The sequence below is a fragment of the Petromyzon marinus genome, chromosome 67, assembly GCF_048934315.1.
Source record: "Petromyzon marinus isolate PM22_M1 ecotype Great Lakes invasive population chromosome 67, UKy_Petmar_22M1.pri1.0, whole genome shotgun sequence".
NCBI lineage: Eukaryota > Metazoa > Chordata > Hyperoartia > Petromyzontiformes > Petromyzontidae > Petromyzon > Petromyzon marinus.
Genome location: NC_133733.1, coordinates 5,586,807 through 5,614,545, shown reverse-complemented (window position 1 = coordinate 5,614,545; position 27,739 = coordinate 5,586,807). Strand labels below are relative to the sequence as shown.

Genomic DNA, 27,739 nt, shown 5'->3' with positions numbered 1-27,739 from the left:
GTGTGGTGTGGTGTGTGTACACGTGTGTGTAGTGTGTACACGTGTGTGTGTGGTGTGTACACGTGTGTGGTGTGTGTACACATGTGTGTGTGTGGTGTGGTGTGTGTACACGTGTGTGTGTGTGGTGTGGTGTGTGTACACGTGTGTGTGGTGTGTACACTGTGTGTATGGTGTGTGTGGTGTGTACACGTGTGTGTGTGGTGTGGTGTGTGTACACGTGTGTGTGTGGTGGTGGTGTGTGTACACGTGTGTGTGTGGTGTGTACACGTGTGTGTGTGTGGTGTGGTGTGTGTACACGTGTGTGTGTGATGTAGTGTGGTGTGTACACGTGTGTGTGTGTGGTGTAGTGTGTGTACACGTGTGTGTGTGGTGGGTACACGTGTGTGTGTGTGTGTGGTGTGGTGTGTGTACACGTGTGTGTGTGTGGTGTAGTGCGGTGTGTACACGTGTGTGTGTGTGTGGTGTGGTGTGTGTACACGTGTGTGTGTGTGGTGTAGTGTGTGTACACGTGTGTGTGTGGTGGGTACACGTGTGTGTGTGTGGTGTGGTGTGTGTACACGTGTGGGTGTGTGGTGTAGTGCGGTGTGTACACGTGTGTGTGTGTGGTGTAGTGTGTGTACACGTGTGTGTGTGTGGTGGGTACACGTGTGTGTGTGGTGTGTGTGGTGTGTGTACACGTGTGTGTGTGTGGTGTAGTGTGGTGTGTACACGTGTGTGTGGTGTGGTGTGTGTACACGTGTGTGTGTGTGGTGTGTACACGTGTGTGTGTGGTGTGTACACGTGTGTGTGGTGTGTGTACACGTGTGTGTGTGTGGTGTGTACACTGTGTGGTGGTGTGTGTACACGTGTGTGTGTGTGGTGTGTGTAAACGTGTGTGTGTGTGGTGTGTGTACACGTGTATGTGTGGTGTGTGTACACGTGTGTGTGTGTGGTGTGTACACGTGTGTGTGTGGTGTGTACACGTGTGTGTGTGGTGGTGGTGTGTACACGTGTGTGTGTGGTGTGGTGTGTGGTGTGTACACGTTTGTGGTGGTGGTGTGTGTACACGTGTGTGTGTGTACACGTGTGTGTGGTGTGGTGTGTGTACACGTGTGTGGTGTGGTGTGTACACTTGTGTGTGTGTGGTGTGTACACGTGTGTGGTGTAGTGTGGTGTGTACACTGTGTGTGTGGTGTGTACACTCGTGTGTGTGTGGTGTGTACACGTGTGTGTGTGGTGTGGTGTGTGTACACGTGTGTGTGTGGTGTGGTGTGTGTACACGTGTGTGTGTGGTGTGGTGTGTGTACACGTGTGTGTGTGGTGTGTGTACACGTGTGTGTGGTGTGTGTACACGTGCGTGTGTGGTGTGTACACGTGTGTGTGTGTGGTGTGTGTACACGTGTGTGTGGTGTGTGCACGTGTGTGTGGTGTGTGTACACTGTGTGTGTGTGGTGTGTACACTTGTGTGTGGTGTGGTGTGTACACGTGTGTGTGTGCACACGTGTGTGGTGTGTACACATGTGTGTGAGGTGTGTACACGTGTGTGTGTGGTGTGTACACGTGTGTGTGATGTGGTGTGTGTACACGTGTGTGTGTGATGTGGTGTGTGTGTGTGTGTGATGTGGTGTGTGTACACGTGTTGTGGGGAGCGATAGTGTAGCGGTTAGCGCGCTGCGCTATGAACCTGGCGACCCGGGTTCGATTCCCGCTCACGGCCAACACCAGTGACGATTATCTGAACCGGTCCCGGGCCTCCCCTAGGTCGACTCAGCCTCAAATGAGTACCTCGTGCGGTGTGTAAACATTGCCACTAGGGAGACAAAGGCGGTCGGGCGTGGTGCTGGCCACCCACCCCCTCGTGTGCCGTGCCGGCCTTCATAGGTGCTCGCTAGCAGCACTTTGCACCTACAGTCTGGCTATACGGGGGATCTTTGTCTTTGTGTGTCCCTGCTGTTGTCCCTGCTGTTGTACCTGCTGCTGCTGCTGTAACTGCTGTACCTGCTGCTGCTCTACCTGCTGCTGCTGTACCTGCTGCTGCTCTACCTGCTGCTGCTGTACCTGCTGCTGCTGCTCTACCTGCTGCTGCTCTACCTGCTGCTGCTGTACCTGCTGCTGCTGTACCTGCTGCCCCTGTTGTACCTGCTGCTGCCCCTGCTGCTGCTGCCCCTGCTGCTGCTGCTGCCCCTGCTGCTGCTGCTGCCCCTGCTGCTGCTGCTGCACCTGCTGCTGCTGCTGTACCTGCTGCTGCTGCTGCTGTACCTGCTGCTGCTGCTGCTGTACCTGCTGCTGCTGCTGCTGTACCTGCTGCTGTACCTGCTGCTGCTGCCCCTGCTGCTGCTGCCCCTGCTGCACCTGCTGTACCTGCTGTACCTGCTGCTGCTGCCCCTGCTGTACCTGCTGCCCCTGCTGTACCTGCTGCTGCTGTACCTGCTGTACCTGCTGCTGTACCTGCTGCTGCTGCCCCTGCTGTAACTGCAACTGCTGCTGCTGTACCTGCTGCTGCACCTGCTATACCTGCTGCTGCACCTGCTGCTGCGCTGCCCCTGCTGTAACTGCAACTGCTGCCCGTGTTGCTCCAGTGCGGGTGATGGGCCCGGTGTACCGTGGCCTCCTGCTGCAGGCCCGCACGCCGGGGGGAGCCACGCGGCCCATGGGCACCTGGCAGGGCCTACCCAGGGACACGCGTCTACTGCAGGTGGGATGTTGACTACCTCGCCCGGTGTGCAGGAGGTCGTGGGTTCGATCCCGACCCCTGACACGCTGTGGTTTAGGAGATGTTGACTACCTCGCCCGGTGTGCAGGAGGCCGTGGGTTCGATCTTGACCCCTGCCACGCTGTGGTTTAGGAGATGTTGACTACCTCGCCCGGTGTGCAGGAGGTCGTGGGTCCGATCCCGACCCCTGACACGCTGTGGTTTAGGAGATGTTGACTACCTCGCCCGGTGTGCAGGAGGTCGTGGGTTCGATCTTGACACCTGACACGCTGTGGTTTCGGAGATGTTGACTACCTCGCCCGGTGTGCAGGAGGTCGTGGGTCCAATCCCGACCCCTGACACGCTGTGGTTTAGGAGATGTTGACTACCTCGCCCGGTGTGCAGGAGGTCGTGGGTTTGATCCCGACCCTGGTGATGCCTGCTGCTGCTGTATTTGTGTAGTCTGCATCTCTCTCATCATCATCACGGTGGCTAGGAGATGTTAACTACCTCGCCTGGTATACAGGAGGTCGTTGGAGTTTGCGTCTCTCTCTCTCTCTTGCCGTGGTCACGTCAATTTTTCCCCGGGTCCTCCGGTGTCCCCCTCGACAATCTAGAATCATGCGTTGAGAGTATTGGGCTACCGCTAGAAATTTCCACTGCGACAAGCCACTTCCTTGCGCTATCATTTGTGGCCAGGTCGCTTAGCAAAAAAAGAGCTCTATATCTTAGTGGTGCCACCTGGTAAAATGAGTCCACGTATGAATGTTGAAATTCCTTCGCAACCGTACGTAGCCACCCCTAGCTAATCGGAGGTGCGCGGGAAGGACAAAACAAACGAAACACAACAAGCAGTTACAAAAGAAACGAGTTTCTGATAGCACGTCCCAGCTGCTGATCATGTTGAGAACGCATGAGGCCAGGGTAGGAGTTACATAGGGCAGCACTTGCCTCAGCAGTCTGTTGAGGCCACACGGGGAACCTTTGTCTTGTGCTGGCCTTCACGGGTACTACTCGCTAGCAGCACTTGCCCCAGCAGTCTGTTGAGGCTGCACGGGGGACCTTTGTCTTGTGCTGGCCTTCACGGGTACTACTAGCTAGCAGCACTTGCCCCAGCAGTCTATTGAGGCTACACGGGGGACCTTTGTCTTGTGCCGGACTTCACGGGTACTACTCGCGAGCAGCACTTGCCCCAGCAGTCTGTTGAGGCTACACGGGTGACCTTTGTCTTGTGCTGGCCTTCACGGGTACTACTCACTAGCAGCACTTGCCCCAGCAGTCTGTTGAGGCTACACGGGGGACCTTTGTCTTCGCAGTGCGACGGCAGAGATGCAAGTGCGGTGACTCACTCGAACATCAACGAGAAGATTAACCAGACCTTCACCTGGATGCCACCGGCAGGAGGCCTCACCGGGCCCATCATGTTCATGTAAGGCCTGTCGTGCAACAATCCACAGCTCTCCCTCCTTCATGCACGACTCTCTCCCTCCTTCATCCACAGCCCTCTCATTCATCCACAGCTCTCTCCTCCTTCATACACAGCTCCCACCTTCATTCATAGTTCCCTCCATGTACAGATCTCTCATTCATACACAGCTCTCTCATTCATACACAGCTCTCTCCTTCATCCACAGCTCCCACCTTCATTCATAGTTCCCTCCATCCACAGCTCTCTCATTCATCTATAGCTCCCCCCTTCACCCACAGATCCCTCCATCCACAGCTCTCTCCTTCATCCACATCTCTCTCCTTCATCCACATCTCTCTCCTTCATCCACAGCTCCCTCCTTCATCCACAGGTCTTTCATTCACCCACCTCTCCTTCCTTCATCCACAGCTCTCTCTTTCATCCACAGCTCTCTCATTCACCCACATCTCCTTCATTCACAGCTCCCTCCTTCATCCACAGCTCTCTCCTTCATTCACAGCTCTCTCCTTCATCCACATATCTCTCATTCATCCACAGCTCCCTCCTTCATCCACAGCTCTCTCATTCATCCACAGCTCTCCCTCCTTCATCCACAGCTCCCACCTTCATTCATAGTTCCCTCGATCCACAGCTCTCTCATTCATTCACAGCTCTCTCCTTCATCCACAGCTCCCTCCTTCATCCACAGCTCTCTCCTTCATCCACAGCTCCCTCCTTCATCCACAGCTCTCTCATTCACCCACATCTCCTTCATCCACAGCTCTCTCCTTCATTCACAGCTCTCTCCTTCATTCACATCTCTCTCATTCATCCACAGCTCCCTCCTTCATCCACAGCTCTCTCCTTCATCCACAGCTCTCTCCTTCATTCACAGCTCTCTTATTCATCCACAGCTCTCTCATTCACCCACATCTCCTTCATCCACAGCTCCCTCCTTCATCCACAGCTCTCTCCCTCGTCAGTCCTGCCAACATTCCTCTCTTATCCCCCACCCACGGCCCCCCATCCCCGCCACCCCAATCATCCCAGCCACCAATCCCCTTTGTCGACACCTCAGAGGTGACTGCCGCTCAACTCGATGCAAGGGGGGGGAGAGTGGGGGGCCTGGTGGGGCCTGGTGGGGTTAACAGTCATCGTCAGAGGGGGGCAAGCAGATAGCAATGTTTGTGGGGCCCGTTATGGGGGAGCGGTGGGTGTAGCGGTTAGCGCTGCGCTGCGCTACGAACTCGGCGACCCGGGTTCAATTCTCGCTCACGGCCAACGCCGGTGACGATTACCCGAACCGGTCGTGTGGCCTCCACTAGGTCGACTCAGCCTCAAACGAGCACCTGACGTCACAGTGCCGGCCTCCGTAGGTGCTGCTCGCTACTAGCAGCACTTGCCCCAACAGTCTGTTCGGGCTATACGGGGGATCTTTGTCTTTGGTGGGGGGGGGGGGGGGACCGTCATGCCAGCAAACATGGAGTGGGGGTGGGGGGGGGGGCGGTGTTATTGAGTGAACTCTGTGTGAACAAGTGGAGGTCTGAGGGTGGGGGGCGTCGGTAGGAAGTGTCCGAGACACACGTGGCTTGTAGCAGGGGGGGGGGGTAGGGGAGGGGGGGTGTTCACTCGTCATCGCTCGTGAGGGATAATGGACGACGTCTACGACGATGGCGATGGTCAATCTCGATTTGAAGCTTTCGCGGCCGCAGGAATCCATTCTCGTTGGTTCTATTCTCTTTGGTTCTATTCGGTAAAGTCACCACGTAGGTAAAAAATAAAACAACAAAAATCACACGACGTTTCGGCCACAACACAAGCGGCCTTCATCAGGTGAAGGGACCAGGCTGTCTCGAGGACAGCGCTGGAGTGAAACACAGCCACAAGCTCAGACCGCGGACCTTTAAGCTGTGTGAGAGGAAACAAGGTGCCTTGACAAAGGAATTAGCATAAAAATTAGCATTTGATTGGCCGACTTAGCATAGAATTGGTGTACGTGCGGGTGCACACGCCAGTTGGCCCGGGGGGGGGAGGGGGAGTTTACCTATTGATGGTGTGAAAAGGGAATTTATAAAAGCTGCGAAAGTTTGGGGTACCACTACTTGAAAAAATATACTGTAGCATTGAAAATTAGTTTAATGTTTAGTTCGATTTAGAACATCTTTCCAATGTTAGATTTAAAGCTTTCGTGACTGCTAGGATCCATACTCTTTGGTTCTATTGGGTAAAGTCACGTAGGTGAAAATAAAATAACAAAAAATCACGACGTTTCGGCCACAACACAAGCGGCCTTCATCAGGTGAAGGGACGAGACGACTCCAGCGCTGTCCTCCAGACAGTCTCGTCCCTTCACCTGATGAAGGCCGCTTGTGTTGTGGCCGAAACGTCGTGATTTTTTGTTATTTTATTTTTTACCTACGTGACTTTACCCAATAGAACCAAAGAGTATCTTTACAATGGTTGCTTAATTTGAAACCATCTTCTCGGTTGAAATTGTGTCTGTGTTGGTTCTCTCGGTGGTGAAGTGCCACACGGGGAGACGGTGATCAGTTTACCACGCGGAAGTTTTTTTGGGTAAAGTTCACGTAAGTATGAATGTTGTGTCGTAACCCTCCACCACCCGGCACAGCCCAGTAAGGGGTCCGTCCATTAATGACGTCACGCACCTGGGGTGGGGGGTGGGGGGGTGAGACATTTGTGACAAGGGGTGAGGGGGGCGGGGTTTGAGAGATGTGACGTCACATCAAAGCGCGCAACTTTATAAATAAATAAATATAGACGCAACACGTTCTACTTAATTAAATAGACTTTTTAAAATAAACGTTTTCTCCTACAACATCAGAGTGCAGCAGCGCCACATTAAATACGCATCAACAATGTGACAATAAGTTTAAAGCGATTTGAAGCATGTTTTTTTATTTTTTCGGGGGGGGGCAGAGCTTTGTGACGTCATATTTGAGGGGGGGGGTCTGACTTTTTGTGACGCAGTCTGACGAAGAGGGGGGAGGGGGTCAAAAATTCGTCCAAAATCGCGTGACGTCATTCACGGACGGCCCCTAAGGGACCGCTTCAGAGCACCGCTGGTGAGTGGCAGAGTAAATCCACAACATTTACAATCTGAATCTGAATAAAGTAAAAACCTTGTGGATTGCGAGTGACTTGGCCCGCGAGTGCTTTGCAAGACGAGCAAACATTGTAAATAAATATTAATTTGATGAACTAGCGAGGGTCTTAGCAGTACGAGTAGTAGTAGTACGTGTACACGCTTTGTACTGCCGAGCGTCACGTGATCACAGCTGCTTTGATATACGAGTGCTTTGATATACGAGTGCTTTGGATGTTACAAACACGAATCATGCTCGCAAATCCAAGGTTTTACTGCACGACGTTTCGCCGATGCTGGCAAATCGCCCGATGATGCTTGATGCGAGTTACCAGCAGAAAAGCCGGACTACTGGAATTGTAAATGTTGTGGATTTACATTCTCCGACACACCAGCGGTGAGCTGAAGCTGTAACTAATTGGCGGATTGTTTATGTGACAACCCTTAGCGGCTGTGTTGGGTGGTTGGGTTTACGACACAACATTTATACTTACGTGATCTATCCCAAAAAAAACATTTATTTTAGATGATGATGATGTGATGGTGATGATGATAATGATGAGGATAATGATGATGTGGTGATGATGATGATAATGACGATGTGATGATGATAATGACGATGGTAATGATGATGATAACGATGATGATGATGATAATGATGAGGATAATGATGATGTGGTGATGATGATAATGACGATGTGATGATGATAATGACGATGGTAATGATGATGATGGCGATGATGATGATGGGAACGATGATGATGACGATGATGATGATGGGGACAATGATGATGATGATGGAGATGATGATGGAGATGATGATGGGGACAATGATGATGATGATGATGGGGACAATGATGATGATGTGATGATGATAATGACGATGTGATGATGATAATGATGGTGATGATGATGTGATGATGATAATGACGATGGTAATGATGATGACAATGATGATGATGGGGACAATGATGATGATGTGATGATGGTGATGATGATGGAGATGATGATGGTGATGGAGATTGATGATGATGATGATGGAGATGATGATGATGATGGAGATGATGATGGAGATAATGATGGAGATGGAGATGATGATGATGGAGATGATGATGGAGATGATGATGGAGATGGAGATGATGATGATGGAGATGATGATGGGGACAATGAGGATGATGATGATGGAGATGATGATGATGATGGAGATGATGATGATGATGATGATGGAGATGATGACAATGATGATGATGGGGACAATGATGATGTGATGATGATGATGGAGATGATGATGATGATGGTGATGATGATGGAGATGATGATGATGATGGAGATGGAGATGATGATGATGATGATGATGGAGATGATGATGATGGAGATGATGATGATGGAGATTATGATGGGGACAATGAGGATGATGATGGGGATGATGATGATGATGATGGAGATGATGATGATGATGGAGATGATGATGATGGAGATGATGACAATGATGATGGGGACAATGATGATGATGATGGAGATGATGATGATGGAGATGATCATGATGGGGACAATGATGATGATGATAGAGATGGAGATGATGATAGAGATGATGATGGAGATGATGATGATGATGATGGAGATGGAGATGATGATGATGGGGACAATGATGATGATGATAGAGATGGAGATGATGATGGAGATGATGATGGAGATGATGATGATGATGGAGATGATGATGATGGGGACAATGATGATGATGATGATGGAGATGATGGAGATGGAGATGATGATGGAGATGATGATGATGGAGATGATGATGGAGATGATGGAGATGACGATAATGATGATGGAGATGATGATGATGATGGGGACAATGATGATGATGGAGATGGGGATGATGATGATGATGATGATGGAGATGATGATGGAGATGGAGATGATGATGGTGGAGATGATGATGATGATGATGGAGATGATGATAATGATGATGATGGAGATGATGGAGATGACGATGGAGAGAATGATGATGATGATGGAGATGATGATGATGATGATGGGGACAATGATGATGATGATGGAGATGATGGAGATGACGTTGATGATGGAGATGATGGAGATGACGTTGATGATGATGATGGAGATGACGATGATGGGGACAATGATGACGATGGTTTCTGTCTCAGTGCTGCTGTCGCTGAGTCACGTGAAGTCTACTGGATGGACATTCGCTCCTCGGTTCTCAATGGAGGTGACGGTCACACCCCGTGACACGGACACTCACCCTCGCCTGACCTTGACCCTGACCCTGACCCCGTGACACGGACACTCACCCTCGCCTGACCCTCGCCTGACCTTGACCCTGGCCCTGACCCATTGACACGGACACTCACCCTCGCCTGACCTTGACCCTGGCCTTGACCCTGATCCTGACCCTGACCCCGCGACATGGACACTCACCCTCGCCTGACCCTCGCCTGACCTTGAGCCTGACCCTGACCTCGCGACACGGACATTCACCCTCGCCTGACCATCGCCTGACCTTGACCCTGACCCTAACCCATGTGCCCTGACCGTGACCCTGACACTGACCCCTGCACCCTGACCCTGACACCGACCCCTGTGCCCTGACCCTGACCGTGACCCTGACACCTGCCTCTGCGCCCTGACCCTGACCGTGACCCTGACACCGACCCCTCTACGTTTGTTCACCGGAGCCGCGATTGACGGTAGCACATTTGGCCACGGACCTGGCAGCCCAAGTTCGATTGTTGAGGCTACACGGGGGAGCTTTGTCTGTGTCTGTGTGTGTGTCTGTGTGTGTGTGTGTGTCTGTGTGTGTCTGTGTGTGTCTGTGTGTCTGTGTGTGTGTGTCTGTGTGTGTGTCTGTGTGTCTGTGTGTGTATGTCTGTATGTATGTCTGTGTGTGTGTGTCTGTGTGTCTGTGTGTGTGTGAGTGTCTGTGTGACTGTGTGTGTCTGTGAATGTTTGTCTGTGTGTGTATGTGTGTGTGTGAGTGTGTGTGCCTGTGTCTGTATGTGTGTGTGTGAGTGTGTGTGCCTGTCTGTCTGTGTGTGTGTCTGTGTGTGTGAGTCTGTGTGTGTGTCTATGTGAATGTATGTCTATCTATGTGTGGCTATGTGTGTATGTATGTGTGTGTGACTGTGTGTGCCCCTTCCCCAGGACTCTCCATCCAGAGCGGCGCCTCCCTGACCTGGCTGACAGCCTCGGGGTCGCTGCTCTGTGCGAGCGCTCTCCGCCTCTGAAGCGGCGGGGAGACACGGGGGGAGACACACGGGGGGAGACACACGGGAGACACACGGGGGAGACACGGGAGGGAGACACGGGGAGACACGGGGGGGAGACACCGGGGGAGACACACGGGAGACACACGGGGGAGACACGGGGGAGACACGGGGGGGAGACACGGGGGGAGACACGGGGGAGACACACGGGGGGAGACACGGGGGATACACGGGGGGGGAGACACGGGGGGGAGACACGGGGGGAGACACACGGGGGAGACACAGGGGAGACACGGGGGAGACACGGGGGGGAGACACACGGGGGGAGACACGGGGGAGACACGGGGGGGAGACACACGGGGGGAGACACGGGGGGGACACACGGGAGACAAGCGGGAGACAAGCGGGAGACAAGCAGGGACACAGGGGGAGAGGGAGAGAAACGGGGAGACGCAGGGTAACACGTAGCCCGCACCGGGAGACACGGAGATATACCGGCGTACGCAGGGAGACACTTTGGAGACACGGGGAGACACGGGGAGACAGAGACACTGCGAGATGTGGGGAAACAGAGACACTGAGACACACGTGGAGACTGAGACACACGTGGAGACAGGGACACTGCAAGATGCGGGGAGACAGAGACACGGGGGAGATATGAACACGGGGAGACACGGGGAGACACGAGGAGACAGAGACACAGGGAGACACGTGGAGACAGGGACACTGCGAGATGCGGGTAAACAGAGATACTGAGACACACGTGGAGACACGGGGATGTACGGGGGGACACGAGGAGACAGAGACACGAGGAGACAGAGACACAGGGAGACACGTGCAGACAGAGACACTGCGAGATGCGGGGAGACAGAGACACGGGGACATGTGGACACGGGGAGACAGACACGGGGACACGGGGAGACAGACACGGGGACACGGGGAGACAGACACGGGGACACGGGGAGACAGAGACATGGGGACTTGTGGACACGGGGAGACAGAGACACGGGGACACGGGGAGACAGGGACACTGCGAGATGCGGGGAGACAGAGACACGGGGACTTGTGGACACGGGGAGACAGAGACACGAGGACACGGGGAGACAGAGACACACTGGGAGACAGAGACACGGGGACTTGTGGACACGGGGACTTGTGGACACGGGGAGACAGAGACACGGGGAGATAGAGACACGGGGACACGGGGAGACAGAGACACTGCGAGATGCCGGGAGACAGAGACACTGAGACACACGGCGAGACAGGGACACGGGGAGACAGAGACACGGTGACATGAGGAGACAGAGACACGGGGACACGGGGACACGGGGAGACAGAGACACGGGGACACGGGGAGACAGAGACACGGGGACACGGGGAGACAGGGACGTGGACGTGGATTCACAGCGACCGGAGCGCCCTGCCTGCTCTTCTTAGTCAACACTTTACTACAACAACAACAACTCTCCCTTGTCAACAACAACAACTCTCCCTTGTCAACAACAACAGCAGCACCACCACCACCACGTGTGTATGCTGTGTGCTTCAGGGGTGTACAACAACAACTCTCCCTTGTCAACAACAACAACTCTCCCTTGTCAACAACAACAACACCACCACCACCACGTGTGCTTGCTGTGTGCTTCAGGGGTGTACAACAACAACTCTCCCTTGTCAACAACAACAACAACACCACCACCACCACGTGTGTATGCTGTGTGCTTCAGGGGTGTGCAACAACAACTCTCCCTTGTCAACAACAACAACAACTCTCCCTTGTCAACAACAACACCACCACCACGTGTGTATGCTGTGTGCTTCAGGGGTGTGCAACAACAACTCTCCCTTGTCAACAACAACAACACCACCACCACCACGTGTGCTTGCTGTGTGCTTCAGGGGTGTACAACAACTCTCCCTTGTCAACAACAACAACAACTCTCCCTTGTCAACAACAACAACATCACCACCACCACGTGTGTATGCTGTGTGCTTCAGGGGTGTACAACAACTCTCCCTTGTCAACAACAACAACTCTCCCTTGTCAACAACACCACCACCACCACGTGTGCTTGCTGTGTGCTTCAGGGGTGTACAACAACTCTCCCTTGTCAACAACAACAACTCTCCCTTGTCAACAACAACAACAACTCTCCCTTGTCAACAACAACAACACCACCACCACCACGTGTGCTTGCTGTGTGCTTCAGGGGTGTACAACAACAACTCTCCCTTGTCAACAACAACAACACCACCACCACGTGTGTATGCTGTGTGCTTCAGGGGTGTGCAACAACAACTCTCCCTTGTCAACAACAACAACAACTCTCCCTTGTCAACAACAACACCACCACCACGTGTGTATGCTGTGTGCTTCAGGGGTGTGCAACAACAACTCTCCCTTGTCAACAACAACAACAACTCTCCCTTGTCAACAACAACAACAACTCTCCCTTGTCAACAACAACACCACCACCACGTGTGTATGCTGTGTGCTTCAGGGGTGTGCAACAACAACTCTCCCTTGTCAACAACAACAACACCACCACCACCACCACGTGTGCTTGCTGTGTGCTTCAGGGGTGTACAACAACTCTCCCTTGTCAACAACAACAACAACTCTCCCTTGTCAACAACAACAACATCACCACCACCACGTGTGTATGCTGTGTGCTTCAGGGGTGTACAACAACTCTCCCTTGTCAACAACAACAACTCTCCCTTGTCAACAACACCACCACCACCACGTGTGCTTGCTGTGTGCTTCAGGGGTGAGCGCCCTGCTGCGCAACGCGGCCACCACCGCCACCACCAACAACAACAGCAACAACCGGTGACGATTATCTGAACCGGTCCAGTGCCCCCGCTTTGTAACAGACCGATCCAGACACTTCATTGGTCAACCCCGTGGTGCCCCTTGTTCATCCCACAAAGTCCCCATCGCAAGTGAGAGAAGCACAAATCGACAACAGCTTGATTTCCTCCTTGCGCGAATTCGGGGTAAAACCGGATGGGTTCACCGCTATGGGTCCTGGGCCTCCCCTAGGTCGACTCAGCCTCAAATGAATAACCTTGGTGTAGCGGTGTGCAGTGAACATCGCCACTGGGGAGACAAAGGCGGCCCGGGGCGTGCGTGGTGCTGACCACCCTCACACGTGTATTCCATTCCGGCCTTAAGTAGCTGCTGCTGCTTGCGACTCGCGAACAGCACTTGCCCCCAACAGACTGCTAAGGCTATATGGGGCACCGTTATCTTTGTCTGGCCTTCACAGGGGGGGGGGGTGTGGGGGGACACAAAAATATAATAGGCGACGTTCCGGGCAATGGCTCTTCTTCATGGCATGTGAGTTCTTTTTTTTTTTAAATGCTACTAAGTAGGGAGGGGAGTGCCAATGGCAAAAGCCACCAGCAGTTCCTGAACAACCGTATCGGGGCTCTACTGCCTTAGGCCACATTAACAAATAATTCATGGATTTTATTCACAGCCTCACTACCCACGCACGGAGAGTATAACACGACGTGCCGTGAGGAAGGGTAGGGCCATTGCCCGAAACGTCGCCTGATTGTGCATTTCTGTTTTTTGTTGGGGTGGCCAGGACAGAGGTCCCCCGTGTAGCCTCTTAACAGGCTGTAGGGGCAAGTGCTGTGAGTAGCGAGTAGCAGCAGCACCTGTGAAGGTAGACACAGACAAAGGTCCCCCGTGTAGCCTCTAACAGACTGTAGGGGCAAGTGCTGTGAGTAGCGAGTAGCAGCAGCACCTGTGAAGGTAGACACAGACAAAGGTCCCCCGTGTAGCCTCTAACAGGCTGTAGGGGCAAGTGCTGTAAAGGCCACCGGCACTGTGGCACACGAGGGGGTTGGGTGGCTACCAGCACCACGCCCGGCCGCCTTTGTCTCCCCAGTGGCGACGTTCACTACTACACACCGCTACACCAGGCACTCATCTGAGGCCCATGGCCGGTACAGATAATCGTCACTGGTGTTGATGGCCTTGAGCGGTAATCGAACTCGGGTCGCTGGGTTTGTAGTGCAGCGTCGCGCTAACCACTGCGCCACCGCTCCCCACACACACACAGACAATGCACGGTGGGGTTGTCTGTGGTGCAGTGCTGAGTCTATGGTGCAGTGTTGAGTCTATGGGAAATGCTGAGTCTATGGTGCAGTGTTGAGTCTATTGGCAGTTCTAAATCTATGGGCAGTGTTGAGTCTATGGTGCAGTGTTGAGTCTATGGGCAGTGTTGAGTCTATGGTTAGTGTTGAGTCTATTGGCAGTGCTGAGTCTATGGTGCAATGCTGAGTCTTTGGGAAGTGTTGAGTCTATGGTGCAGTGCTGAGTCTATGGGCAGTACTGAGTCTATGAGCAGTGTTGAGTCGATGGGCAGTGTTGAGTCTATGGGCAGTGCTGAGTCAATGGGCAATGCTGAGTCTATGGTGCAGTGCTGAGTCTATGGTGCAATGCTGAGTCTATGGCAGTGTTGAGTCTATGGGCAGTGCTGAGTCTATAGTGCAGTGCTGAGTATATGGGCAATGTTGAGTATATGGGCAGTGCTGAGTCTATGGTGCAGTGCTGAGTCTATAGTGCAGTGTTGAGTCTAGGTGCAGTGTTGAGTATATGGGCAATGTTGAGTATATGGGCAGTGTTGAGTCTATGGGCAGTGCTGAGTCTATAGTGCAGTGCTGAGTATATGGGCAATGTTGAGTATATGGACAGTGCTGAGTCTATGGTGCAGTGTTGAGTCTATGGGCAGTGCTGAGTCTATAGTGCAGTGCTGAGTATATGGGCAATGTTGAGTATATGGGCAGTGGTGAGTCTATGGTGCAGTGCTGAGTCTATGGGCAGTACTGAGTGCTGTATATTCAAAATATCACAGCTTAATCTACACTTGATCCGTGCTCGATCCATCTTCGATCCGTGCTCAATCCGTGCTCGATCCATGCTAGATCCGTGCTCGATCCATCTTCGATCCATGCTCAATCCGTGCTCGATCCATCTTTGATCCGTGCTCAATCCGTGCTCGATCCATCTTCGATCCGTGCTCAATCCATGCTCGATCCATGCTTGATCCACGCTCGGTCAGACCTCACCCGGCCTTTTCCAGGATTCAATATCTTTTGTGCACACACGTACACGAAACCATGCAATGCATTGTTGAATAATACAACAAAGGAACGCAAATAACCAAAAATGTTGGGAAAGTTTTATTTTGCATATATAGATACACACGCATTTATTTTAATGTTTCAATGTTGATTGTACCTTCCCTTTTTAAATGAAATCGCTGAAACTGCATTTAGCCTGTATATCTTCCGAAAATGAGATGATTTCCACCAGAATCGCGTCCGAGGTTTATTATATTCGTTGATAGCATTTAATTTAATGGCAAGCTTGAGTGGGAGAAAGATTGATAAGTTTCCGTCGGGGGGGGGGGGGTGAAACGGAAGATAAGTGTAAGAAAATCAGAAGGTCCACACAAGGCATACAAACACATGTACACATCAGAATCAGAAGTTTATTGCTGGAGCAACGTCCATCGATTTAAAACGCTCTCTAAAGTGGAGCACGGCTTAACAAAAGTGTCTCACCGGTATCCAATGTTGCTGCAATAACAGCAGCTGCCCTCTGACTGTAGTGCACGTGTGTGTGTGTATGTTGAACTTCTTTCACACCGCATGCAGCTAATCGTGCTGATTGGAGGTACGGGAATGGACAACATTATAGCTGGAATAGTAAATACCGCAGAGTTAGGATCCAGTGAAGCCTTGCGGTGCACACCACGCGTTAACAGATGCTCCCGATGTAATGTGTTCCTTCGACGTGACATAACCGATGATTGTAACAATGAAGTAAAAATTTCGCGCAACAATCCTTTCTGTGTGTTAAAATAATGAAATCGGAAGTAAAAAAATAATGTCAAGTTTCTATTCTTATTATTATACACTTTTATTGAACTTGCCCTGGTGTCTGTTTATATTATTTCAAACATTCGACGCATGATATCTTGGGATCCACGAAGCCTAACGAGCTGACATGTTCTAGACAGACCGTCTCACGTGAACAATTCAAGATTGAATTTTGATTTAAAGCTTTCGTGACTGCAGGGATTCATATTCTTGGTTCTTTCGGTAAAGTCACGTAGAAGGGAAACAATAAAATAATTAAAATATAATAAATTTATTATTATTTTATTGGTTCTCTCGGTAAAGTCATGTAGAAGGGAAACAATAAAATAATAAAAATATAATATATAATACATATATTATATTAAAATAAAAATATATATAAAATAATAAAAATATAATATATGTATTATATATTATATTTTTATTATTTTATTGTTTCCCTTCTACGTGACTTTACCGAAAGAACCAATAATATAATAATAAATTATAAATATATAAAACATATATTATATTTGTTTTAATTTATTGTTTCCCTTCTACGTGACTTTACCGAAAGAACCAATAATAATTCAAGATTGCATTAACAAAACCGGTCCAGCTCCCGCCTATCCTGGCCCTATTCGTGTTTTTGACTTAATTCTAATGTAATGACAGTAGAGGCTACCTGCGGTGGGAGTCGACTAGTGGCCACGGGAGGTAATGACAGGGGAGTCAGCTTGCAATTCGAAGGGACTGATGGCCATGGGAAGTAATGACATGGGAGTCAGCTTGTAGTTCGAAGGGACTAGTGGCTATGGGAGGTAATGACAGGGGAGTCAGCTTGTAGTTCGAAGGGACTAGTGGCTATGGGAGGTAATGACAGGGGAGTCAGCTTGCAGGTCGAAGGGACTGGTGGCCACGGGAAGTAATGACAGGGGAGTCAGCCTGCAGTGTGAGTAGACTAGTGGCCACGGGAGGTAATGACAGGGGAGTCAGCTTGCAGCTCGAAGGGACTGGTGGCCACGGGAAGTAGTGACAGATGAGTCAGCTTGTAGTTCGAAGGGACTGGTGGCCACGGGAGTTAACGACAGGGGAGTCAGCTTGCAGTTCGAAGGGACTGGTGGCCACGGGAAGTAATGACAGGGGAGTCGGCCTGCAGTTCGAAGGGACTGGTGGCCACGGGAGGTAATGACAGGGGAGTCAGCTTGCAGTTCGAAGGGACTGGTGGCCACGGGAGGTAATGACAGGGGAGTCAGCTTGTTGTTCGAAGGGACTGGTGGCCACGGGAAGTAATGACAGGGGAGTCAGCTTGTAGTTCGAAGGGACTGGTGGCCACGGGAGGTAATGACAGGGGAGTCAGCTTGTAGTTCGAAGGGACTGGTGGCCACGGGAAGTAATGACAGGGGAGTCAGCTTGTAGTTCGAAGGGACTGGTGACCACGGGAAGTAATGACAGGGGAGTCAGCCTGCAGTGTGAGTAGACTAGTGGCCACGGGAGGTAATGACAGGGGAGTCAGCTTGTAGTTCGAAGGGACTGGTGGCCACGGGAAGTAATGACAGGGGAGTCAGCCTGCAGTGTGAGTAGACTAGTGGCCACGGGAAGTAATGACAGGGGAGTCAGCTTGCAGTTCGAAGGGACTGGTGGCCACGGGAAGTAATGACAGGGGAGTCAGCTTGCAGTTCGAAGGGACTGGTGGCCACGGGAGTTAATGACAGGGGAGTCAGCTTGCAGTTGGAAGGGACTGGTGGCCACGGGAGTTAATGACAGGGGAGTCAGCTTGCAGTTCGAAGGGACTGGTGGCCACGGGAAGTAATGACAGGGGAGTCAGCCTGCAGTGTGAGTAGACTAGTGGCCATGGGAGGTAATGACAGGGGAGTCAGCTTGCAGTTCGAACGGACTGGTGGCCACGGGAAGTAATGACAGGGGGGTCAGCTTGCAGTTTGAAGGGACTGGTGGCTACGGAAATCATTGAGAATAGGAGCGTCGCCAGGTGACGGAAGAGGACGGAGGAGTCTGCTGGTGGAGCGAGCGTCCAGAGCCAGCGAGAAGGTCCAGGAAGCGGTCCGTGGCCTCAGTCCGTATATAAGGGGGAGATGCGCGGGAGACTCTGGGCTGTTGCAGTGGGGGTCTCCGCCTGTTCGAGTGAACGCGTCTCATCCAATAAAGACACCATCTCAAGACAAGTTTTTAAAGTCGTCACACTAATAATGAATTACTCGCACATTCTACCACGCCCCCCCCCCCCCCCCAATTTCAAATCACGAATGGTTGCGTCAAGCTACGCGGGGATATGTCTCGTCCAATCAGATCTGCTGTTGCTGGGTGGGGGGGGGGGGACTATGACCAATAGAATTCGCGCTTATATCGCCGCTCGTCATGCCGCCGGAGCGGCCGCTGCAGTTCCTGCTTCCTTAGCGTGGGACCAACAATTACAGTAATAATAATAATTAGTAACATTGTTTTATATATATATTTTATTATTTTATTGTTTCCCTTCAACGTGACCTTACCGAAAGAGCTAAGAATATAGTTCCATTGCTGTTGCTGAAAACATATACATAGCTATGATGGTGTAGGGGACTAAATAGAGAATCAACGATTCATGATATATATTTGTTTTAAAACACAGGTGCCGAGAGAAATTCTAAAGGGGACATGTGGCAGAGAGATCAGTAAACAGGGGGCGCTGTGGATAATTAATGAGGGCGCACTTCAGCAGTCGAGGACTCGTGGTTGAAGGTCGATTGATTGATTGGAAGGTACTGCAGAGAGAGACGACACGTGGTGGATACTTAAGGGGTGGGGGGGAGGCAGACATATATGGAAAGAAATGGAACTTTACCGGCAGTAGTGGGCGCTTGACTGGGACGAAGACTCCGCGCGTGTAGCTAAAAGCTGGAGCTGTTACTCGTCAAGGAGTTGTGGAAACCCCTCTGCAACCTTTTTTTATTAAAAAAAAAAGTGTTTTATCTTCGTCTTCTTCAGAACCTCGTCGGATGCTTCTTTGCAATCGTGATAAGTAATATTTGAAAGCAACTTTTTTTTAAAACACGCTTTAATGAAATGTACCGGACTAGTAATGTAAGAACTCCACGACGCCAGAAGTGGCCATGAAGCTCGCCACAACGTAAGGGGACCGTGGCCAATTACAGCCAACGTGAGTTGAGCGTGGACAATTAGAGCCAAGCCGAAACATAACGTATAAAAAATAATATTCTTGGTCCTTTCGGTAAAGTCACCACGTAGAAGGGAAACAATGAAATAATAAAAATATAAAACAATACAATTCTCACGACGTTTCGCCTGCAACACAAGCAATCATCATCAGGTGTGAAAACCACACCCGTAGAAGGGAAACAATAAAATAATAAGAATATAAAACAATAAAATTATCACGACGTTTCGACTGCAACACCAAGCAATCATCGTCAGGGGTGAAAACCACACCCGTAGAAGGGAAACAATAAAATAATAAGAATATAAAACAATAACATTATCACGACGTTTCGACTGCAACACCAAGCAATCATCATCAAATTGTCTTGCTGTGGTTTTCACACCTGACGATGATTGCTTGTGTTGCAGTCGAAACGTCGTGAGAATTTTATTGTTTTATATTTTTATTATTTTATTGTTTCCCTTCTAACGTGGTGACTTTACCGAACGAACCAAGAATATGAATCCCTGCAGTCACGAAAGCTTTAAATAAAAAAAATAAAAAGAATGTTTAAAAAAATTGTATTATAGAATCTAGTTATCGTCATCGGTATGACATTGGTATACCAAGTTTGCAGTCGATACCACATTGGGAAGTGGGTTACAATCGAGTTACAAGATTTGAGGATACAACAACGACAATAACAGACAGAGTGAGTTCAATAAAATATATAATTGTAATAATAGAATCTAGTTAACGTCATCGGTATGACATTGGTATACCAAGTATGCAGTCGATACCACATTGGGAAGTGGGATAAAATCGAGTTACAAGATTTGAGGATATAACAACAACAATAACAGACAGAGTGAGTTCAATAAAATATATAATTGTAATAATAGAATCTAGTTATCGTCATCGGTATAGCATTGGTATACCAAGCTTGCAGTCGATACCACATTGGGAAGTGGGTTACAATCGAGTTACAAGATTTGAGGATACAACAATAACAGACAGAGTGAGTTCAATAAAATATATAATTGTAATAATAGAATCTAGTTATCGTCATCGGTATGACATTGGTATACCAAGTTTGCAGTCGATACCACATTGGGAAGTGGGTTACAATCGAGTTACAAGATTTGAGGATACAACAACGACAATAACAGACAGAGTGAGTTCAATAAAATATATAATTGTAATAATAGAATCTAGTTAACGTCATCGGTATGACATTGGTATACCAAGTATGCAGTCGATACCACATTGGGAAGTGGGATAAAATCGAGTTACAAGATTTGAGGATATAACAACAACAATAACAGACAGAGTGAGTTCAATAAAATATATAATTGTAATAATAGAATCTAGTTATCGTCATCGGTATAGCATTGGTATACCAAGCTTGCAGTCGATACCACATTGGGAAGTGGGTTACAATCGAGTTACAAGATTTGAGGATACAACAACAACGACAACAACAACAGTGAGTTAAATAAAATCGTGTAATGAATAACGTCATTTGCTTTAATAATAGGGTGGTTTTCCCCCTTTTTTCTGGCAACAAAACTGAAACCTTTTTACAAGGATTCATGTTTTACTGCATTAACCTACAATACCTGCAGTCAAAACGCAAACAAAAAACACACACTATGATAATATTTGATGCATTGTCCTTGAAACTGATTGGTCCACACCAAGGGACGGCTTTCTTTTGAGCCTCTACCCAAGGACAATGCCAATATATTATCATAGTATGTGTTTAGTTTGCATTTTGACTGCAGGTATTGTGGTTAATGCAGTAAACATGAACCCTTGTTAAAAGGTTTCAGTTTTGTTGTCAGAAAAAAGGGGAAAACCCCTATTATTATATCTTGGTACTGGTAAAGGAGGTCTAATGATGTAGATGCTCACCCCGAGCCCTCATTACTTTGATAGTGCATTGTCTTTGAGCCGTGTGACGCCTTTTGGCGTCATCTGGTCGAGCACCAATTGGGTCGAGGCTCAAAAGAAAGCCGTCCCTTGGTGTGGACCAATCAGTTTCAAGGACAATGCATCATATTATCATAGTATGTTTTTTGTTTGCATTTTGACTGCAGGTATTGTGGTTAATGCAGTAAACATGAATCCTCGTAAAAAAAGGTTTCAGTTTTGTTGCCAGAAAAAAGGGGAAAAACCACCCTATTATTATATCTTGGTACTGGCAAAAGGAGGTCTAATCATTTGCTTTGTCACGCTCCTTCACGGCTCGCTGAAGCCAACGTGTTTCTGCTGTCGTTGAGCGAGTTGGTGAGAACCGTGATCATGATTTCGATTTACATGCGCTAATGTTATCGCTATCTTTTTTTTCAGTCACTTTCATTGAACTTGCCTTGCTGTCTGCTTATATTCGTTCAAATCTTTGACGCTTTTAACATCGTCCGGATCTACGAATACCTAACGAGCGGACGTTTTCTACACAAGACTCCGTCCAGTGCCGGATTGTCCTCGTAGCAAAAGTAGCTACATGTTAAATTTTGATTTAAAGCTTTCGTGACTGCAGGGATTCATATTATTGGTTCTTTCGGTAAAGTCACCACGTTAGAAGGGAAGTGGTATTGGTGCCATCTGGTGGTGCCATCTCGTGGTGGTGCCATCTCGTGGTATTGGTGCCATCTCGTGGTGCCATCTGGTGGTATTGGTGCCACCTCGTAGTGCCATCTCGTGGCATTGATGCCAACTCATGGTCCCACCTCGTGGTATTGGTGCCATCTCGTGGTGCCACCTCGTGGTATTGGTGCCATCTCGTGGTGCCATCTGGTGGTGCCATCTCGTGGTGCCATCTCGTGGTGCCACCTCGTGGTATTTGTGCCATCTCGTGGTGCCACCTCGTGGTGCCATCTCGTGGTGCCACCTCGTGGTGCCACCTCGTGGTATTTGTGCCATCTCGTGGTGCCACCTCGTGGTATTTGTGCCATCTCGTGGTGCCACCTCGTGGTGCCACCTCGTGGTGCCATCTCGTGGTGCCACCTCGTGGTATTGGTGCCACCTCGTGGTGCCATCTCGTGGTGCCACCTCGTGGTGCCATCTCGTGGTGCCACCTCGTGGTGCCACCTCGTGGTATTTGTGCCATCTCGTGGTGCCACCTCGTGGCCACTCGCAGTGCTGCGCCTTTAACACAACCACCGAGGCATGGCCAACCCATAGAATCGATTCCTTCACGTAAATTTAAAAAAACCTCCAGTGATCGAACACCGATTCCTATAAGGCCGCGCGTTTAACCTGTGACCTGAAAATCGATTCCTCATGCCCGCTTTCCGAATCTCTCTCCGCGAATGCGTTTCCGACGCGGGAATCGACCTGCCATCCTATCGGGATCGATAGATTCCGAATCTCGCTATGCGTCGCAAAACGACGGAGGAATCGGCCGCGGGCGATTTTCGTTTTAACATAGAGTCGAGTGGAATCGATCCGCCTTCCTTCTCCCATCGCTGCAGTAGGTACACGTGTCTTAGACCCCGGGCGCCGCGTGAGCCAAGTCGTAAGTAGTCCATTCCCTCCCACCTCCTCTCCACCTCATCGGGAGGGGACCCACCCCGTCCCCTAACGCCCCGGCGGCCTCTCGCGGAAAGATGCCACGCAGATCGGTAGCGTTGTCGCGTTGCGCGGTGCTAGTAGGCCGCGCTCGGGCCCCGCGGCCTTGCCTGGTTCGGTCGCGGAGTTTTGGTGACGGGGAGCGGTTGGGGTTGGGGGTGGGGGGGTGTGGTGCAGGTCCGGACGTTGAGATTTATAAGGGGCACCACGGGGTTGACCAATACGGGCTGAATTGGTCCGTAAGACGGTAGGGCACTGATGAGGGGTTGACAGGTTTGCACTCTATAAACTACATACCGCGATACACTCCTATAGCATACTATACACTATTATACACTACACTATACACTACTATACACTTATACACCGCTATACACTACACTATACACTGCACCACTATACACTGCTGTACACTACTATACACTACACTTTACACTACTATACCCTACACTATACACTACTAAACACTACACTAGACACTACACTATACACTACACTATACACTGATATACACTACACTATATACTACTATACACTACACTATCCACTACTATACCCTACACTATACACTACTATACACTACACTTTACACTACTATACACTACACTATACACTGCTAAACACTACACTATACACTTATACACTACTATACACTACACTATACACTACATACACTATACACTACACTATCATAGCTGTCAACCCATACGGTTTAACCCGTATTCTTGTACAGGGTAAATTAAGTTTTCAGGTCCGTACGGCGTACAGCCGTTTCAATGCGGGCAAAATAAAATAGCGTGTCTGTGTTTCTCTCTTGTGATGGTACTTCATAGGATGAACGTTGCTATTTATAAGGGGCACGGGGTGAATAACAAGGTCTGAATTGGTCTGCAATAAGGTAGGGCGCTGATAAGGTGTCGACGGCTAAGCACGCTCACCTTCTCAACAGCGTTGGCCGAGTGTCTCTTGGCACGACCCTACGAGAAATACCCCTACGAGAAATACCCCGACGCGCGTGTTGCCTTACTGGCGACGTGGTTGTCAAATGGCCATTGCGAATCCGCCGGGAGACACGGGCACGCGGGGGGGTGGGAGGGGGGGGTTCGAACCCAGGTTCTCGACTGACGCGGCCCAGCGTGAACACCGTGACCTGGAGTGTCATGGTGTCAAGTGGAGCTGACGTGGCCCAACGTGAACACCGCGATCCGGAGTCTCACGCTCGCAAGTGGAGCTGACGAGGCCCAACGTGAACGCCGTGACCCGGAGTCTCACGCTCGCAAGTGGAGCTGACGAGGCCCAATGTCAACACTGTGACCCGGAGTTTCACGGTGTCAAGTGGAGCTGACGAGGCCCAACGTGAACGCCGCGATCCGGAGTCTCACGCTCGCAAGTGGATCTCAAGCGGCCTATTCAGAACCCCCATGCCCCGTCCGAGAAGACGCTTAAGCTTAGACAAAGATATTCCGGTGTTTAAACCGTAAGGGTACATTTTGGGGGGGATGCTGGGAATGTCGCGGCAGGAGTAAGGGTGAATAACTGGGAGTGGGGTGCCGGGGGAGGGGGGGGGTGTTGTGGTGGGTGTGATGCGTGCAGGGTGGATGAGGAGACTGCGAGGAGCTTTGTAACTTGTTCATCGTAACGGCCTTTGGGTTAGATCGCGAAACGTCGCACTGCTCACATTGTAAGTGTTGTTTATTGACTCCCCGACACACTTGTTGAGCTGACGTAGAATACTACACACTACACTTTACACTACACTTTACACTACACTTTACACTACACTTTACACTACACTTTACACTACACTTTACACTACACTATACGCTACAGACTACACTGTATTACTAACTAATCGGCGCGTTTTGCTCGCGTGACGAAACCTCACTGGCTGTGCCGGGTGGCGGAAGAGGGTCACGACACGTTTAGATTCGACGCGCTCTAACCCGAACACCTCTCGTGAGTAATTTCCGCACTTGACGGGCGATGGGAGGCGGCTCGAGTTGTCCAGAGTCCTGCCCCCGTCGTCCGACGTCCGGAGCCTCCTCCTCCTCACTGTCGCCCCCTCCGCGTCTCTCCGCAGGCTCTTCGCGGCCATGGAGTACCTTGGAGAGCCGACCCAGGGCAGTCAGGGAAAAATGTGAGCAACTTCTTGCGACACGCTCGTGTGTGTGTGTGTGTGTTGGGGGGGGGGGAGTGGTAAAGGAAGTAGCGGTTAGCGCTGTGCTGTGAACACGGGCAATGAGTTTAGATTCCCGCTCACGGTCAGCATCCGTGACGATTATCTGAACCGGTCCCGGGCCTCCTCCCCTAGGTCGATTCGGCCTCAAATGAGTACCTGGTGCTGTGTGTAGTAAACATCGCCACTGGGGAGACAAAGGCGGCCCGGCGTGGTGCTGGCCACCCACCCCCTCGTGTACCGTTCCGGCCTTCATATGTGCTCGCTAACAGCACTTGCCCCGACAGTCTGTTGAGGCTATGCGGGGTATCTTCATCTTTGTACGTCTTGAGTGGGCGTGGTGGCGTTGGCCACTCACCCCTCCCCCCGTGTTGCCACAGTGCCGGCGGCCTTCGTAGACGCTGCTGCTTACTCGCGAGCAGCACTTGCCCCAGCAGTCTGTTGAGGCTTCACGGGGGACCTTTGTCTTGTGCCCGGCCTTCACGGGTACTCCTCGCTAGCAGCACTTGCCCCAGCAGTCTGTTGAGGCTACACGGGGGACCTTTGTCTCGTGCCGGCCTTCACGGGTACTACTAGCTAGCAGCACTTGCCCCAGCAGCCTGTTGAGGCTACACGGGGGGGGGGGAAGCTTTTGTCACGTGGCTTTTTGAACGGCTACGTGAGAAATGGTGCGCTCGTCACACGTGACCCACTGTACCTCTCGCGCCCCCCTTGGCCGCGTCAAGGGGGGGCGTGAACCACCATCGCTGGAAACTCCGGCCATGGTCACAGCGGCGGCTCCTGGCTCGCCGTCGGACAAAGACGGCCGTCTGGAACGCGCCTCTCCCTCCCGACTATTAGGGATCCGCTGGGGAGCTGCGATTGAGCTTTTTAAATCGTCACCGAGGGTTGACAAACGCATTTGTTGTTGTTGTCGTCGTGTTCAGTTTGTTGTCCCCTGCGCCTCCCCGGCTACGTGCGGAGCGAAATAATTTCCAGCGCGCGCGTCCGTGTCTGCGCGCAGCCTGTGTTGCCAGTGCGGGGTGCCCATCCCGCCGAACGCGGCCAACACCTGCGTCTCCTGCCTGCGCACCCAGGTGGACATCACCGAGGGAATTCCCAAGCAGGGCTCCGTCTACTTCTGCAAGCAGTGCGAGCGGTGGGTATCGTCGAATTTCGGCCGAGAAGCCGAGCTCGGGGACCCCCCCAACCCCCTCCCCCTCCCCCGCCCCCGGCCCGGGTACAAACCCGCGTTTGAGCCGCCCGCCTGTGTGTGAACACGCGCACGTGTGTGTGTGTGTGAATACGTGCACGTGTGTGTGTGTCAACACGTGCACGTGTGTGTGTGAACACGCGCCTGTGTGTGTGTGTGAACACGTGCACGTGTGTGTGTGTGAACACGCGCCTGTGTGTGTGTGTGAACACGTGCACGTGTGTGTGAACACGCGCCTGTGTGTGTGTGAACACGCACCTGTGTGTGTGTGTGTGTGAACACGTGCACGTGTGTGTGCGTGTTCACACACACACACGCACGCGTGTTCTTACGCACACGGAGGCGGTGAACGGCGGTGACGTCGCCACGGCGCCTGCGCCAGGCTAGGTGCACCGTGGAAGGACGTTCGCCGGCCTTGGCAGGCCGCTGGGTGCCGCTCGCGCTCGGCCCCCCCGGCCCCCTTCCGGCCCCCCGCAGGATGCTGAAGGCCACGTGGGGGGGCCCTCTGTCTGTGTGCGACCCGCAGCTACCTGCAGCCGCCCGGCACGTGGGTTCACTGCGCGCTGGAGTCACGCGAGCTGCTGGCCCTCTGCCTCAAGAAGCTCAAGGGGCCCCTGAGCAAGGTGAGGGCCTGCGGCGAGCGTGGGTGGGCGGGTGAGCGTGGGTGGGCGGGTGAGCGTGGGTGGGTGGGTGAGCGTGGGTGGGTGGGCGGGTGAGCGAGCGTGGGCGGGTGGGTGGGTGTGTGAGCGTGGGTGAGCGTAGGTGGGCGGGTGAGCGAGCGTGGGTGGGCGAGCGAGCGTGGGTGGGGGTGAGCGAGCGTGGGTGGGGGCGAGCGAGCGTTGGTGGGCGAGCGTGGGCGGGTGAGCGTAGGTGGGTGTGTGAGCGTGGGTGGGGGTGAGCGAGCGTGGGTGGGTGAGCGAGCGTGGGTGGGGGTGAGCGAGCGAGCGTGGGTGGGGGTGAGCGTGTGTGTGTGTGCGTAGGTTCGTCTGATCGACGCTGGCTTCATCTGGACGGAGCCTCACTCCAAGCGCATCAGGGTGAAGCTCACCATCCAGAAGGAGGTACCGCTGCTGCTGCCAGTCGCTGGCGACCTCTCTTGACCCCGGCAGTCCGTTTGTTTGTGTGGGTGGGTGGGTGTGTGTGTGTGGGTGTGTGTTTGTTTGTGTGTGGGTGGGTGTGTGTGTTTGTGTGTGTGTGGGTGTGTGTGTTTGTTTGTGTGTGTGTGCGTGTCTTTGTTTGTGTGTGGGTGGGTGTGTGTGTTTGTACGTTTGTTTGTGTGTGTGTTTCTGTGTTTGTGTGTGTGTGGGTGTGTGTTTCTTTGTTTGTGTGTGTGTGTGTGTTTGTTTGTGTGTGGG

At 51.4% G+C, this 27,739-nt stretch overlaps 2 protein-coding genes across 2 annotated transcripts in view; both read left to right on the top strand.

Moving 5' to 3' along the window:
- Positions 1–10,490, top strand: part of LOC116956782 (putative defense protein 3) — a 39,458-nt gene extending 28,968 nt beyond the window's left edge. Inside the window, exons 4-7 of the mRNA XM_032978606.2 lie at positions 2,559–2,674; positions 3,988–4,100; positions 9,348–9,412; positions 10,345–10,490. Of these exons, the coding sequence (XP_032834497.2) occupies positions 2,559–2,674; positions 3,988–4,100; positions 9,348–9,412; positions 10,345–10,427 (377 nt within the window). The 3' untranslated portion in view covers positions 10,428–10,490. The remainder of the gene's footprint in view (positions 1–2,558; positions 2,675–3,987; positions 4,101–9,347; positions 9,413–10,344) is intronic.
- A 12,366-nt stretch (positions 10,491–22,856) lies between these two features.
- LOC116956779 (60S ribosomal export protein NMD3) overlaps positions 22,857–27,739 on the top strand; it is a 35,056-nt gene continuing 30,173 nt past the window's right edge. The window contains exons 1-5 of the mRNA XM_032978602.2: positions 22,857–22,963; positions 25,097–25,153; positions 26,196–26,330; positions 26,911–27,007; positions 27,365–27,445. Coding sequence (XP_032834493.2) covers positions 25,110–25,153; positions 26,196–26,330; positions 26,911–27,007; positions 27,365–27,445 — 357 coding nt within the window. The 5' untranslated portion in view covers positions 22,857–22,963; positions 25,097–25,109. The remainder of the gene's footprint in view (positions 22,964–25,096; positions 25,154–26,195; positions 26,331–26,910; positions 27,008–27,364; positions 27,446–27,739) is intronic.